At 39.9% G+C, this 14356-nt stretch overlaps 1 protein-coding gene across 2 annotated transcripts in view; it reads left to right on the top strand.

The window, feature by feature from the left end:
- Positions 1–14356, top strand: part of EPHB6 (EPH receptor B6) — a 72411-nt gene that overhangs the window by 16952 nt on the left and 41103 nt on the right. For both annotated transcript variants that reach the window (XM_027681457.1, XM_027681454.1), the window contains exons 2-3: positions 2420–2638; positions 12951–13015. In XM_027681457.1, coding sequence (XP_027537258.1) covers positions 2545–2638; positions 12951–13015 — 159 coding nt within the window. In that variant the 5' untranslated portion in view covers positions 2420–2544. The remainder of the gene's footprint in view (positions 1–2419; positions 2639–12950; positions 13016–14356) is intronic.

Raw genomic sequence — 14356 nt, 5'->3', positions numbered from 1 at the left:
ATCAAGTGCTAGGGGGAAGGGCAGGGCAGTGGTTAGCAATTTAGGGGCTTGGTACTCTTTAATTCAGAGAGGCTAGTGCTTCCCTCCTACTCTCCCTTAAATGCTTCCATAATGTTGTCTCTCTCCTTCATTGTGGAGTAAGCATTTTTCATTGAGGTGTGGAAGAGGCAGAATAAAATAAATTAAAAAAAAGGAAAGAGACAAAAAAGACAAATTCACCTATTTTTAACTACTAAATCATAACCAGCTTTTTCATTTAGCCACAATTTATTTCAGGGAAAAATAAATTCCAGTCTAATCCGGGCAACGGCTGTATGATTCCTCATGAAGAGCCATGCAACTTTGCTGGGATACAGAGTTGACCAGAGTAAGCCGAACAGATGTTGTAAGAGAGAGAGGCAGGTCAGGAGGGAAGCAGAAAAATTGGTTTCCTTGAAGCCAGAAATTGTGTCTGTTTTTGTGTACAAGGGATTTTTTTTTAGTTATATCTGTGGTAATTTCAATACTTTTGCCTGAAATTCAGCAGCCAGAGCATATTTGGGTTCTGTCTTCTGCTCTGCCACTCATTAGTTATGTGACATGAGAAAATCTGGGTTGTGAACCGTCTTCAAACCTTCTGTAAATGAATGCAGTCCCATTGACTGAAATCAAAGTTGTGTTCAGTTTATTTGACCTCTGTTTCTGCATTTATTTACCTTCCAAATGAATGTTTAAAAGTCCCCATCTCTCAGGATTTTACTGGCCTAATAAAAAAGCTTTTAGATATTATAATGTTACAGATTGACTGGCAGTACAAATGGTGAGTATTTATGTCTCCATATAGAATAGTCAAGCAGGCTTGGTTTGGTGTACCCAGTCTTGATTTTTGTGGCTCAAGCAACAGTCTTCAGCCCTGTTCCAGGAGAACACTGCTATGTGCTTGGATAGTTCTTTCTGTAAAGAAGTGCCTTCCGATCATTCAGCCTGAAATTTTCTCCTTTTTACATTTACATCCAGTGGTGTTTTTTCTTCTGTGATACATCGTGGTGCATACATTAACTAATATGCAGTACCTGTATATTATACTATCTTCATTATTCCTCTGTTATACTTAACTGATCTTATTTTTCTCTTTTATTATAAGTCATGAACAAAAGTTCTTGCCTCTTGCTGAGGTTCCTTTAGTTTCCTTACATTTTAGTAATGCCCCGAGTGCCTTTGGTTCAACTGTGTTTGGTGTTCTAGGTTCTTATTAGGGACAGTGTAAGAGAGAACTGTTCCATCCTGTTCAGTAATTTCTCCCCTTCTCCAGTAAAGCAAATCAAATTGCACTCCACTGCCTTTTTGCATGCTCCCCAGGCTGCTTTTTTCTCTGCTATGCTCAACTTGCTCAAATCCCACATTGCAAGGTTTTCAGGTAATTGCAGAGGCTGCCCCTTTTAATTACAACTCTTCCCTCTGCTGTTTCAGCCAAGTTATTGAGCCATTTCTCTATATTGCCTGAGACATTTTTCTTTCTCCTTAGCTACGCTTCACTGTCTCACTGAAGACATTGAAATATGTTCAATGCTCTGCACAAAGAGCACCTGAAGAAACAAAACATACTGGCTTTTTGCATGCAACCTACATATTATTGTGATATTTCTCTGGTGGGCTGAGAATTGGTCAGATGGAGCCAAAATTACCTTGCTTAGCAAAATTATTGTACTGGATTGATCTCATGCAATGCTGGATTAGGCCACATGCTGCTCCTTTTCTGTGAGATAAGCCTGTGTGTCAGATTCTTAATGGTGGTGGTAGAGTTTTGTTTTGATTTTTTTCCCACTTAAGATGATAAACTTGGACTTTTTCTGCTTTTTCTGGCTGTAACAGTCTCCCTATTTGACCTTAAATATCACAACATTTGCTTCCTCACGTACAACACTGTCCAGCTTCAGTAATGTGCACTCGTATGCTTAAAGGGACAAATGCCTGCATCTGATACACAGTTACAAGTGTGTCAGCCATGCAGATTTGTGTTGGCAAAAACTCTCCTGTCGTACCTACTGCCCTGCAGAGTCCTGAAAAGGCAAAATGAGACAGAATTTGAAAAACATACAGGGGAAATGGAATGGACACCTTCTAAGATACATTGCTGGAGACGCGAAGGGCCAGAACTTAAGCAGGAGCACAGCCTATACTGTGGTACAGATTAACACTGATGTGGGAACCCACTCTCACTGATGCCATGAATGTCTCAAAATCTGTACAGGCAGTGTGCAGAACACCTGTGTCTGACTGAAGTCTTGAGGGCCGGGTACATGGTAAATGCTGAGTCTGTACTATTCTGTTTCATTTGTATCTCGGAAGTAGTAAGTGATGGAGTGAATGTATAAAAATTGTCAGTTTTGTGTTATTGTGGCCTGATTTCTGTTTCCATCTTCTCTTTTTCCTTAAACAGTATTTCTGTGTGAAGGCCTCTGTGCTTTGATTTGGGAAGATATTAAAACACTCCAAGAAATCTCTGACTGTTTCAAGGGAGTGGTGTGTGTTTGTTAAAGATGGTGGTATTCACAGAGAATCTTCATGGATTCTAATGGTGGCATCAGTGCAAGAAGAGTGGCGGGAATGGGTTGGATCTGGATGGTCTGCTGCTTTCATCTAGTTACCTCACTAGAAGGTAAGAACAGATGCTATATATTGCACCAACTTAATGAAGTTTTCCATAGAGATTAAAAAAAAAATAAATAAGAAAACTGCTCTCCAGTATACTTATCCTAGTCCAGATGAGCGTTGAGGACATGTTATTCTGTTTGATGGTTGATGACTATCTCTTGAGATGTAAAAGTTTTAGTATTGTTTCTAGTGGGAGAGGCAAACCCTCTTATGAAAGACCATTAATGAACATCACTACTAGCTGTCTCAGAAATGACTGCCTCAAAGAATAATTTTTTTTCTCAGGAAACAAGCTCCTTGTTTATGCTTTGCATGTATTTGATTCTTGTGTTCCTGTTCTTGCACCGTGTTTGTTTTGTGAAACAATCTCTGAATGTTTAGGCTGTTCTAGAAGGCAGCATACAGTGGGCTGAAATCAAGAATCTTTTTCTTGCATTTGAACAACTTGCCTCAAATAATAGATATGGAGAGAATGCTTTGCATTAACAAGAAGAGGCAGTTCACATTCAGCCAGTAGAGGAGAGGAGGGAGAGAGCAGTGAAGGCAGCGTAGGGAAAAGGTGGGCAGAAAAGGGAGGCCAAGAAAACGCTAGAAGAAAGAATAGATGGTAGGAGGGAGGGAGATGAGAGCAGGAGGTAAGATAGCTGTGGAAGAGACTTAGAGAAGGGCAGAGGTATTGTAAACAGTCCTCTTGTTTGTTCCAAGAAATATCCTTGCAGCTACATGTGCTCAATGAACTGTACTGCTTTGTGATGAATGTTCATCTCTTGCATTTCTAAAAGCCTCTGAAAAAGGAGAGGAGGAATCAAAGGAAGACAAGGAAAGACCTAGAGGATAGGAAAAGAGAATAGTGTGAGGTCTAATAAAAAGAGGAAAGCTTGTTAAAGCATCCCTTCTCTTAATAGGAGGGGAGTGGAGTGGGGGAGGAGTTTAGAGACTAAATAATTGATATAAGATTACAATACAAATTCTTAAATCTCTGAAATTCTGTTAATTACTGATTTTAAAATTATCTTACAAAGTACTATGTAATTCCTTGTGTAACTGGTAAAGGAACTGAGACGGAGAAGGGGGAGAAAACGTCAATTCTCTCTGCAAATATGAAGCAACTCAGTGATGCCTGTAGGAACTGACATTTTTTGAATTCTGTACTCACTGCTGTAAGTTTGTAGAGATAAAAGAGTTGAGAAAGCACCGTGTGATACAGCTTCACAGATCACGTAGTTGAATTGCTTGGATTAAAATAGGACAGTAAAATTTAAAATTTTGCCTATGGAGATGAAGTAATAAAGATTCCCATGAGCTCATTTTTAACTCTCAATTCAGAGTCAGGGGAATCAGCACCTTCATTGTGACTGTGCTGCATGGTCCTAGGTTTGCACTCCAAAGCTGATTTGCATCTCAGAGGTAAGTATTTTTGTTGTGGTCAAAACTCAAAGAAAAATTATGCAGTAGGGGAGGAAAGTCTGATGATAACTATGTAGAAAGCTTTGCTTTAGTACAGGATTGTCCATACTGAAGAAAAAAGGCCCATGGCTGATTTGTTGACTCATTATTATATAGAGTAGAAACTTGAACTTCAGGTTTCAGATTTTAGTTGAAAAATATAGGGAATATCCAGTGTGGTCTTTAGTTTTTGTAATGTTTTTTAGAAGTTTTAGATGGTGTCTAAAATATGTCTCACCTCTAACTGAAGAGAATTGAGTGGGAAAATCAGTCAAGGTAATTTTTCTTCCAAGTGTTTCTCAGGCATTTGAGTTAGATTTCACAGTCTGAATGTAAATCACTTTTTTTCCTCAAACTGAGCTTTGTTTGAAATTTTATAAACCTTACTATAAATAATTAAGAAAAGAAAGAGAAGCTGTAGAGAGGGGAAGTAGTCAAAGTATTCAAACCATCTTTATATGCAGTATGAAGAGAGCAAATACTTTTTATGCAGAATACTTTTGATAAATGGAAGGCAGCATGCTTTTACAGGACGTAGTCGAACTTCAGACTCCTTCATGACTCAGAAGTAAAGAAATTCTTGTAAGCAATTGAAGATGTTTTTGTTGTTATTGTTGTTGGTTTTAATGCATAAAAAGAAATCATTAGGCTGAATTTATTTGATATAGCTCTAGTATTTGGACACACTGATTTCAACAGGAATGAGCATGTCTGTCCAAAGTTTTCCAGGCATGATTTTCACAGTAGAAAAAAAACCTGCATGGGAAACATGAAGGAAAACTGCTTTGCAAACAGAAGACATTTGTAAACTTGTTATTTTAGCTTTGTAAAAGGAAACAAGATTGCATGAAAGTTTTCATTAAGATTACATTTCCCAATGTTTATGGCTCTGCAAAAGTTTTTGAGGATTTAGTTTGGAGAGCATAATTTTTGAGCTACATGCTGGGTGAAGTAATGGATTTTTCCCTTTTCTCAAAGACACTTACACAGAAATTTTATTTCTTTGAAAATCTATATATGTATGTAATTACAATTTATCACTTAACATTTAAGTTAACATTTTAGGTTAACCTTTCTGATTGTAAAAGTTAGTGAAGCATAGAATTTAAGAATGCCTGATGGACTGCAGTCAGGACAGGTGAGAGCTAGTGATAACTTGTTAATGAAATAGCTCTTACTAGGGCACTGAGATGAATTTTATGTGGAATATTGGGTTTGCTTTGACTGAGTTATAAATGTTTGCAGCTATAAACACAAGCAGAGTTCATTTTGCAGAACTCATTAAATATGTTCCGAAGGAATGATGTGTTCTGCATGTAAATGACTGCATTTACTTTACAACAAGCTCTCCAGCCTGCAGAATGGCTGGACAACCTTTCTAACTATCTTCCAGAAGTGCAAGATAGAGAGAGAAAAATTATTCTGCCTTGGTAGAACCTCTTTGCATTGAAAGTGTCTCCTTGGAAAAAAGGGAACATGGAAGAAAAAGGTAGTGAGGTCAGACATTCTTATTTCATTTTTTCCCCTATCTTTTCTATTAACTGGTTGTCATCTTGGGCTGTTGAAAATAATGTATTGATTGCTTAAATTGGCTTGCCTTTGAAGTGGAGGAAAACTATACATTCCTCAAAAGGAATTTTCAGAGAAAAAAATACATTTGTCTTTTGGTTTATTCTATACAGTTTAGTATATACAAAAAAAGGTTTAAATTAGTGTTAATTTACTTTGGCTACTTGTGATTCACATGAGTTATTAAAATCCTAGCAAACATTTTCTTCCAAGTTCTTTCCTGGCACTCACCTGCATGCCAAAATCTTTGCTGCATGCTTGGAAAGCCCAGGGCTTTCCCAGAGGAATATCCTGTTGTAGACATGCAGAAGGTGAAGGAGACTTGGTTGGATGTGCAGCTTGTTTGTAAACAGGGAACAGACAGGAGGTTATCCTTTTGGTCAGTCTCAGCAGCTCTGTTTGATTCGATTTCTTCCAGAGTAGATTCGTGTGTATTCCCTGTGCTAGGACATCCACATTCCCAGGCATGTACCATAGTCCTGTGATGAATCTTTTCCCAAACTGCAGGCTAGCCCTTGCTGCTCAGAGGCCAGTAGGACAGTAGAGACTATTCATGCTGCAACTAACACTGTTTATATTCAAAGCTAATTAAACCTTCAAGGAGAAAGAATGGCATTCTTGTAGTGTAGGATATCTGGGACTTAAAATATATGCTTAATGAAACTTTGGAAGATATAAACTCACTTTTTAATGTCTATGCAAAAAAGTAAGCAGGAAAACATAGATAAACACCAGAAGTCACACTGTCATCAAAAGTGGCCAGTTTGATGGCAGTGGCAGTTGGATCCAAGTTCTAGACTCAGTAGTGGGTGTTTGCAGAACGAACCTCTTAAGCTGCAGAAGAATACACATTATATTTTATCACTAGAAAAGTTGTAGATAGTAATTTAATTTGATTTCATATGCAAAGGTGAAACTTTTTTTTTTTTTCAATTTCCTGATGTCTGCGTTTTCTGACATCAGTAGATGAAGTAGCACAACATGCTAGTCCTGGCAGTTCCCCTAGAGCTTTAACAAAAGAAAAGGGCAGGTAAAGAGAAAAATACACAGTCATTCATAAAGCTTAAAATCTTTGTTACAAAAAGCTGTGTATTTCCATATCCTAGACCATTTGGCTGTCATTTCTCTCTTCACAGGTGGCACATAACTCCTGGTTTGGGTGTGAGAATTCCTTCTTTGAGATGACAACTTTGATGTTCTGATAGTATCAGCATTTTGCTCTGACATAGCAAGTAGTTAAATAATATATACTTTGTGGAACTTACTAAACACATATCCCGTTGGCTTCAAATAGCTTTTTTAAAATTAATTATATAGAAGTGCAGAAGTAATACAAGATCATTGATTGCAGAATTATTTCAAAATATAGATTTATCCAAGAAAAAATTCAAATTCCTTTGTCTCATATAGATTGGGTTGGTATATATTCTCTTATATTAGGAGACATATTTTATAACCTGCAACTTGTTTTTTTGTGTTGTCATAGCTTAACTTTAAAAAAGATAGTTTTTGTTAAAAAATAATATCAATCTTTGGGTAGTTCATGAACAAGTAGGATTTTTCGATTATTTTTGTTTGGTTTTTTACTTATTTCATCAATTAATTTTTGAAAAATAGAATAGTTGTTACAGTTGCATATGTCACTGACTATTGATTTTGCTTCACCACAATAGCTGTCTAGTTTTGGAAGAAGTTCTAGTGTATTTAAGACTTCCCAAAGGTTTGATTGTATTCTGTCTCCAGGTGATAGAACCCCATGCATAAAAATATTTGTTCAGTTGAGTGATAAAAGGCTCCTGATAAAAGGATCTTCTCCACATGCTTAAAGGAGCACAGAGGAACAATGAAAGGCAGGGGAACCTGAATAACCTAATAGAAAAATAAGCACTGTGACTCAGCTTCTCCCAGGGCTATCACAGGAGTGTGATCAGCCCATAGAGTGGGAATGGAAAGCATTAAATTAAGTCAATGGAAGTGCTCTCTGGAACACCGTGGAGATTGAAGGCAGTTACTGCCAGTGGGGCCATGGTATTTATTAGGGGAAGTAAGGAAGACCATTTAGGGCTTCTGCAAAACTTATTGTGGGTTGTTTAGGAGAGGAATCATAGGTGGGAAAAGGGAGGGATCAGAGTGGTTTTGGGGAGGATTGTGTGTGTGAAAGTAGAAATAAGGGGCCAGTTGTGTAAACAGTCTGCAGCTGTATGTGTGTACATGGACACTTATATACCAGCAACAGGAGTTGAACCACAGATCGTAGTGGCCCATGAGTCAGTGCTACCAGAAGCTGGAGAGCCTGGAATGGATGAAAATCAAGTGCTAGGAACTCAGGTTGGACCACAGGTGAGCTTTTGTTAGTGAGTCTGCGACCTCTATATCAAGCCAGACTAACTTGTTAGTAAAGTGAGTTGAGAAACCAGGAAAAGGCCAGAGAGTCTAGAAGATGAATGAAACACTCGTTTGTATGTGTGCATCTCTCTGAGTGAGACAGATGGAGGGGGCTGTCTACTGAGGGAATCAGGAGGTCCAGGTCACCATAAGTTCTGGGGGTTCTTTGAGAGTCCTGTCTATATATTGTGTATATCAGTGCAGCTGGAGACAAGATGATCCAAAGGCCAGCTCCTGGGTAGGCTGAGTGTCTAAGACCAATTAATGGAGAGAGGCATAGTATGTGTGCCTGTGCATGTGTTTGTACGTGTAAGTAGGGTTCTCTGGAGTGGGGCAGCACTACAGCAACTGGCTGCAGACCTTGGAGGCTCACAAGTCAGCAACCCAGGAGAACAAGAATCCAGGTGTAGCTACTGGATAGGCTGCATGCTTAAAACCAGTTTGTAGAGGATCCACAGCATGCCTCTGTGTGCGTGTGTGAAGGGATGTATCAGTGAGTGAGGCTGTCTGAATACTAGCAAAAGGAGTAGGGCTGCAAGCTTCAGGTGTCAGCATACGTAGAGACTGCAGATCCAGAGGTCAGCTACTGGAGGCTAAATGTTTAAGGACAGTTATTGCAGGGATCTGTATTTTATAGAAATGCATCTATATTTCCCACTAACAGACCTTCATCCTGACCACCCAGAAAGGGGAGCAGGATGAGGCCATTGGTGGTGCTGTTTCTATTTGCATGACTGGTGAGTGTTTCTGTCTGTGTTAATCTTCGTGGCTGACCATTCACTTGTGTGCAGTGCCTGCATGTGTTTGTGTGTGTGTCTGTTGGGAATACCCACTCAACCTTGCTATTGGTTGTACCCAGAGACATGAAGCTGCAGCAGCCTTGCTTATGTGAGGTTACTGGATTTGACAACCCCTAACAATATTTTTTCACAAGCCCAGAGAATGCTTTCTCTTTCCAGCCTTCTTAGAGAGCATTCACAGTCTTCCTACTTGTTCATGTTCAAGGCATGATCATAGAAGGCAGAATAAGCTCAGTAGTGTTTCAGTTCTTTTCAAGAAGTCTGCTAGAGCTTTGCTGCTTGGGGCATTCAGCTCCATAGCAAAGTGAACTCTCTGAATATTACCTTTTACTCTACTGCCCTCCGCCTTATCTAGCAATGTACATGTACATTTGGATATATTCAGAATTCAACCGGACAAGGTTTTTAGCAACCTATGTAATTTAACCTGGCCTTGAGCAGCGTATTGATAATGATGACCTCTGGTACCTCCCTTCCAGCTTGTTTCATTCTGTAATTCTGTGGTGGTGTCATTCTTTGCACCAGATTCTCATCCCACAGGTGAAGAGATTCTTTTGCTGTCTTCTCAGGATAGACTTTCTTGTCAGTGGCTATAGTTTGGACAGGCTTGGGTTGTATAATTCGCTCTTGCACCTCTGCACTGTTAAGATGCTGAGGACAAGTATTCTTCAGTTCAGAAAGCCTTCATGAAGGTTGTCTAAGGGTCAATCATCCTTGGGTGAATTGTCATCCTCTCACATCAGGAGAACATTTTGCCTGTAACACAAGCGCTAAATAGTCTTGCTTGAAGGTGCAGGCTATCCAAAATCTTAAAATCATTAACATGCCTATTTTGAACATCCTGATCTGTAATAGCAACTTCCACACTCTGCCTAGTTGATCTTGATATTGACATTATAGTATAATGTAGCCCAAGAGATTGGTTTGTGATGTAAGTATAGACTAGTACTAGCTCAAGTATTGGGGATTTTTATTTCACTCTTTCTGGCCTGCAAGAGCAAAGGATACTTAAATGAGAGTTTAACTAGTTTAAAATTTTGTTTTACAGAGACTCTAATGAACCCATTTCACTCTTCTATAAAAGATGATCTTTTTCTTTTTAGTTTAGGGAAGAGAAATACAGGAGAATCTCTCATAAGTTATTTTTCTCTTCTTTGAACTAAACTCATAATATGAAATTGGAATATCATTCTTCAAAACTGAAATTAAAACAGAAGTCAAAAAAAAATTGTCATCATTTCATGTGTTTAAAAGCCTCCAGTTTGCTCAGATATCTTGCTTATTCCTCATTTGTAATGTAGAATGTAATATTGTTCCTTTGATATTCTGAGATGACCTCAATCAGTGTTGCCTCTTGCAGTATCAGGGACTGGACTGAGCCTGGGTCTAACCTGATCTTGCAAGATCCTTGATTTTGAGCAAGATAGAAAGGGTGTAAGCCATTTTTTTTCAAATTGGCAAATTCAGCTGAACAGATCATTTGTATCTACACTGAAGAGTAGCAGAATACTGAACACACTGAGGATCTGGAATGCTACATCAGTCATCGGTACTAATAAAGTGGCTGATTGGAGGTTTGTACCTGTACACGTTCATAGTGTTAAATTATTAGCACATCCATGTGTTTGGCCCATGCCAATTAATCTTATCATAAACAGTGTCTACACGTAGGTCAGAAGGTGGAGTGGACCAAGGACCATTCCTCAGAGATGGTTGGATGTAACCATGCACTTCTTTGGAGTTGGAATTTTTAGCCATGTGAACATGAACCATACTGTGCCTGTTGTCCTCAGAATTAGAGAGCAGCTTAACAGCTTGTTAGATTTGTGAGTGTGCCTGCAGCTAGTCTGACTGGGGATCTGATTTAAGGTGTGGAGCCAGTAGGAGAGGGAGAAAGAGAAGAAAAATAGTGAGGGATGTTGGACTGCAGATTGTGAAATGAGATTTATGCACACAAAGTTCTTGTGTACTTTTCTTATTTTCCTAATGCTTTCTGACTGAAATATTCACTGTGAGAGGGACAGTTCTGTCTGCTTCAGGCTGCCTATTTCTGTTTGCTTGTGAAATACTTGCGTGCTTGATAAATATTACCTTGCTCACTGGTGAGAAGCTATCTGGAGAATATGCTTGACATGGCAAGCAGTTTGCTGAGCAAGTCTTCTCTATTTTCTTTCTTCTTCTTTCCTTTCTCACTTTTTATCTGGCTTTCTGTGCCCTGATTAACTTTTCTCTATTTTATTTTCTTCTAGAGTTTCCGTGGGGTAGAGGCATTATACTTTGGTAAATGGGAGACTCAGGCCTGATTAGAAAAAAAAGTTCTTTCTGTGTTGAAAAATTACCTTGTATATTATTTCAGCATATCAAGGCAATGTCTGGGAACCCAGTGGCAAAGTAATGACATGATGCAGTGCAACCCCTGTGCCAGACCATGCAATTGAGACCGTAATGGGTGTGGGGGAATGCCAAGTTCCTCTGCTGCCAGGACAGCCTACGGAAGACTGTGCCTCAGGGAGGCATAGGCCTTTTGCATAGGTTCTGCTGCTCAGAGTAACCATCTGAGCCAAGTTACCCTTGAGTACTGAGCTGCTCAGCATTTCTCGAGGTCTGTTAGACAATTTTAGTGAGGTTGTGCTTAACCAGTAAGCTCTTTCCAGCTTTTGCAAGCCTGCTCAGGTATTTTGCACTGCTTTTGAATCAAGGAATCAGCTCCTCAGGAAGGTCTAAGAAATATAGGAATATAGGGAACATAATTCAGGGACATTGATGAAGGCTGAGGTCTGGATAAACTTGCTCACTTGATCATGTCTGCTTTAGGATGAGTCTAGTCTTTCCTTTCTGATGATTAATGTGAAATGAATGCCCAGGTGCATTGGTACGGATAGTGACATCAGCAATCCATAAATTGGAAATAGGAACCATTGAGGATCTCTTTCCTGCATAAAACATGGAACAGTCATATCTATAAACTTTTAGGAGGGGAATAGGAGTAATGAATCCTATTTGTAAATAAGCTGGCTGTTGCTGTTGGGTTCTGGGTTGGCTTTTTTGATCTGTTTTGTAAGGTTTTGCTTTTTTAAAGCAACAAAATGGAAATAGGAAAGTCAAAATAAACAAATAAAGCTTTCCAGAATTAAAGAAAAAGCAACTGATTTATACAGTGTTTATCAACACATATAAGTATCTATTCAAGGGAGTCTTGTTCTTCTTCTGTGTCCTCACTATAAATGTACACAGTAAAGTGCTCATGCTTCCATACTAGTAACTTCCAGGGTGGTCTCAGACCTTGACATAGTATTTTGGAAAATGATACGTTTATAGTTTGCAATGTCACAATTTCTTCTGTATTTCTTTGTACCCAAATAGAGAATAACAAGTCCAAGAGCAGTCAAGGCTGGTATCTGCCTCCAGTAGTAGATTCAGTTACAATGGAAATGCAGACCACTTGTGGGAATAAACTTGACCTGTGAAGCTCTGCATGTGCCCTACTCCTGAGCAGGATAATGCAGCAGACTATTTAATACTAATTTTTGTGATAAAACTGGGACTCCTACACAGGCTTGCAATGTAATGCCCAGATCCAGAACAAAGTGAGTCCATTACAGGATCAACTGGGTCGTCATCCTAAACTCCAAAAGAAATTTTGTTCCAGAACTGGAAACAAACGTGTCTTGGCCTTATGTCCACATTTACACCTGCAAATGAAACAGGCAACCTTAGTCCTAAGGAGACCGGCATGCGTTCATGTAACTCATCTCTCTGATGAGTTTCCTTTCCAAAAAGAGAGTGACCTTGCGTATACTGCTCGTTATGATGACTCTGCTCCATGCTGTCAGTGTGCTTACACTTCGCCTGGGAAAGTCTGGTCAGAACATTGCCAAGCAACTTGCTAATCATGACTTAGCATGATTATGTACCCAGTGCCTCTACCCCCATCTTGGCCCATCTTAATTTACTAGTATGGACATAACTGTCATATTTAATCTCAAAACATTAATGTATATTTTTGGTGTATGGAAGCCCTCTACAAGACAATCTTGTGAGGAACAGATAAGATTTTAGTCTGACTTGTAATAGCACAAAATACTCTTTTTATTTAATTTTTTTAAATATAAACAGAAATACTTCTGGATACAACTCAAGAGACCTCAGAGATTGGCTGGACCACACACCCTTCTGATGGGGTAAGCATTTCCCTTGTCTTCTTCTTGACTGTGCCTCTGCTGGGAAGATGTGCATGCATCTGATGAAGAAAGGGAAGCTGGAAGCAATGAGACTTTGTTCATGGATTTTGTACATATGAACAATTTGAACACAATGTGTTGTGCAAAGCCAGATTGTTAAGAGAGGAGGATACTGGGTGGGATACTATTGTCATCTCCTTACTGTCTGCCTCCGTACTGATAGAATAGAATAGAAGAGAATAGAATATTTCAGTTGGAAGGTACCTACAACAATCACCTAGTCCAGCTGCCTGACCACTTCAGGGCTGATCAAAAGTCAAAGCATGTTGTTATGAGCATTGTCAAATGCTGACAGGCTTGGAGTATTGACCGCCTCTCTAGGGAGCCTGTTTCAGTGTCTGACCACCCTCTCGGTAAAGAAATGTTTCCTAATGTCAATTCTAAACCTCCCCTAAGGCAGCTTTGAACCATTCCCACGCGTCCTATCACTGGACTCCAGGGAGAAGGGATCAGCTCCTCCCTCTCCATTTCCCCTCCTCAGGAAGCTGCAGATGGCAAGGGGATTGCCACTCAGCCTCCTTTTTTACAAGCTAGACAAACCCAGAACCCTCAGCTGCTCACCACAGCATATGCCTTTCAGCCCATCCACCAGCTTCTTTTGCCCTCCTCTGGACTCATTTCAGGACCTTCACACCCCTCTGAAATGGTGGGGCTCAGAACTGCACCCAGCACTCCGTGTGAGGCCACACCAATGCTGAGCACAGTGGGATAATCCCCTCTTCTGACCAGCTGGTGATGCCGTGTTTGATGCTCCCCAGGACGTGGTTTGCCCTCGGGGCTGCCCAGGCACACACTGCTGACTCACATTGAGCTGATGCCCACCAGCGCCCCCAGGGCGCTCTGCAGGGCGCTCTCCAGCCACTCCTCTCCCACTTTATACTTGTGTGCAGAGTTACTCCATCCCAGGTGCAGCATCTGGCATTTGTTCTTGTTAAGTTTCATGCCGTGGATGACTGCCTAATGCTCTAATCTGTCCAGATCCCTCTGCAAGCTCTTTTGTCCCTCCAGAGAGTTAACAGCACTTGCCAGGTTAGTCTTGACAGTAAACTTGCTAATGGTGCGTTCAACTTCTGCATCCAGGTCATTGATAAATACCTTGCACAGAACTGGCTCTAGAATTGAGTCCAAGGAACACTGCTGGTGACCAGTCACCAACCAAATGTAGCCCCATTCATAGTGGGGTTTCGCAGGGCTCCATTTTAGGGCCGGTGTATCTTAATGTCTTAATAAATTACTTGGAGTCAGGACTCAAAGGAATTCTAAGTAAGTTTGCTACTGATA

This window comes from Neopelma chrysocephalum, unplaced genomic scaffold, assembly GCF_003984885.1.
Source record: "Neopelma chrysocephalum unplaced genomic scaffold, ASM398488v2 Primary Assembly neopelma1_60, whole genome shotgun sequence".
NCBI classification, from domain to species: domain Eukaryota; kingdom Metazoa; phylum Chordata; class Aves; order Passeriformes; family Pipridae; genus Neopelma; species Neopelma chrysocephalum.
Note: the sequence above shows the minus strand (reverse complement) of the source record. Positions and strands in the feature narration are given on the sequence as shown.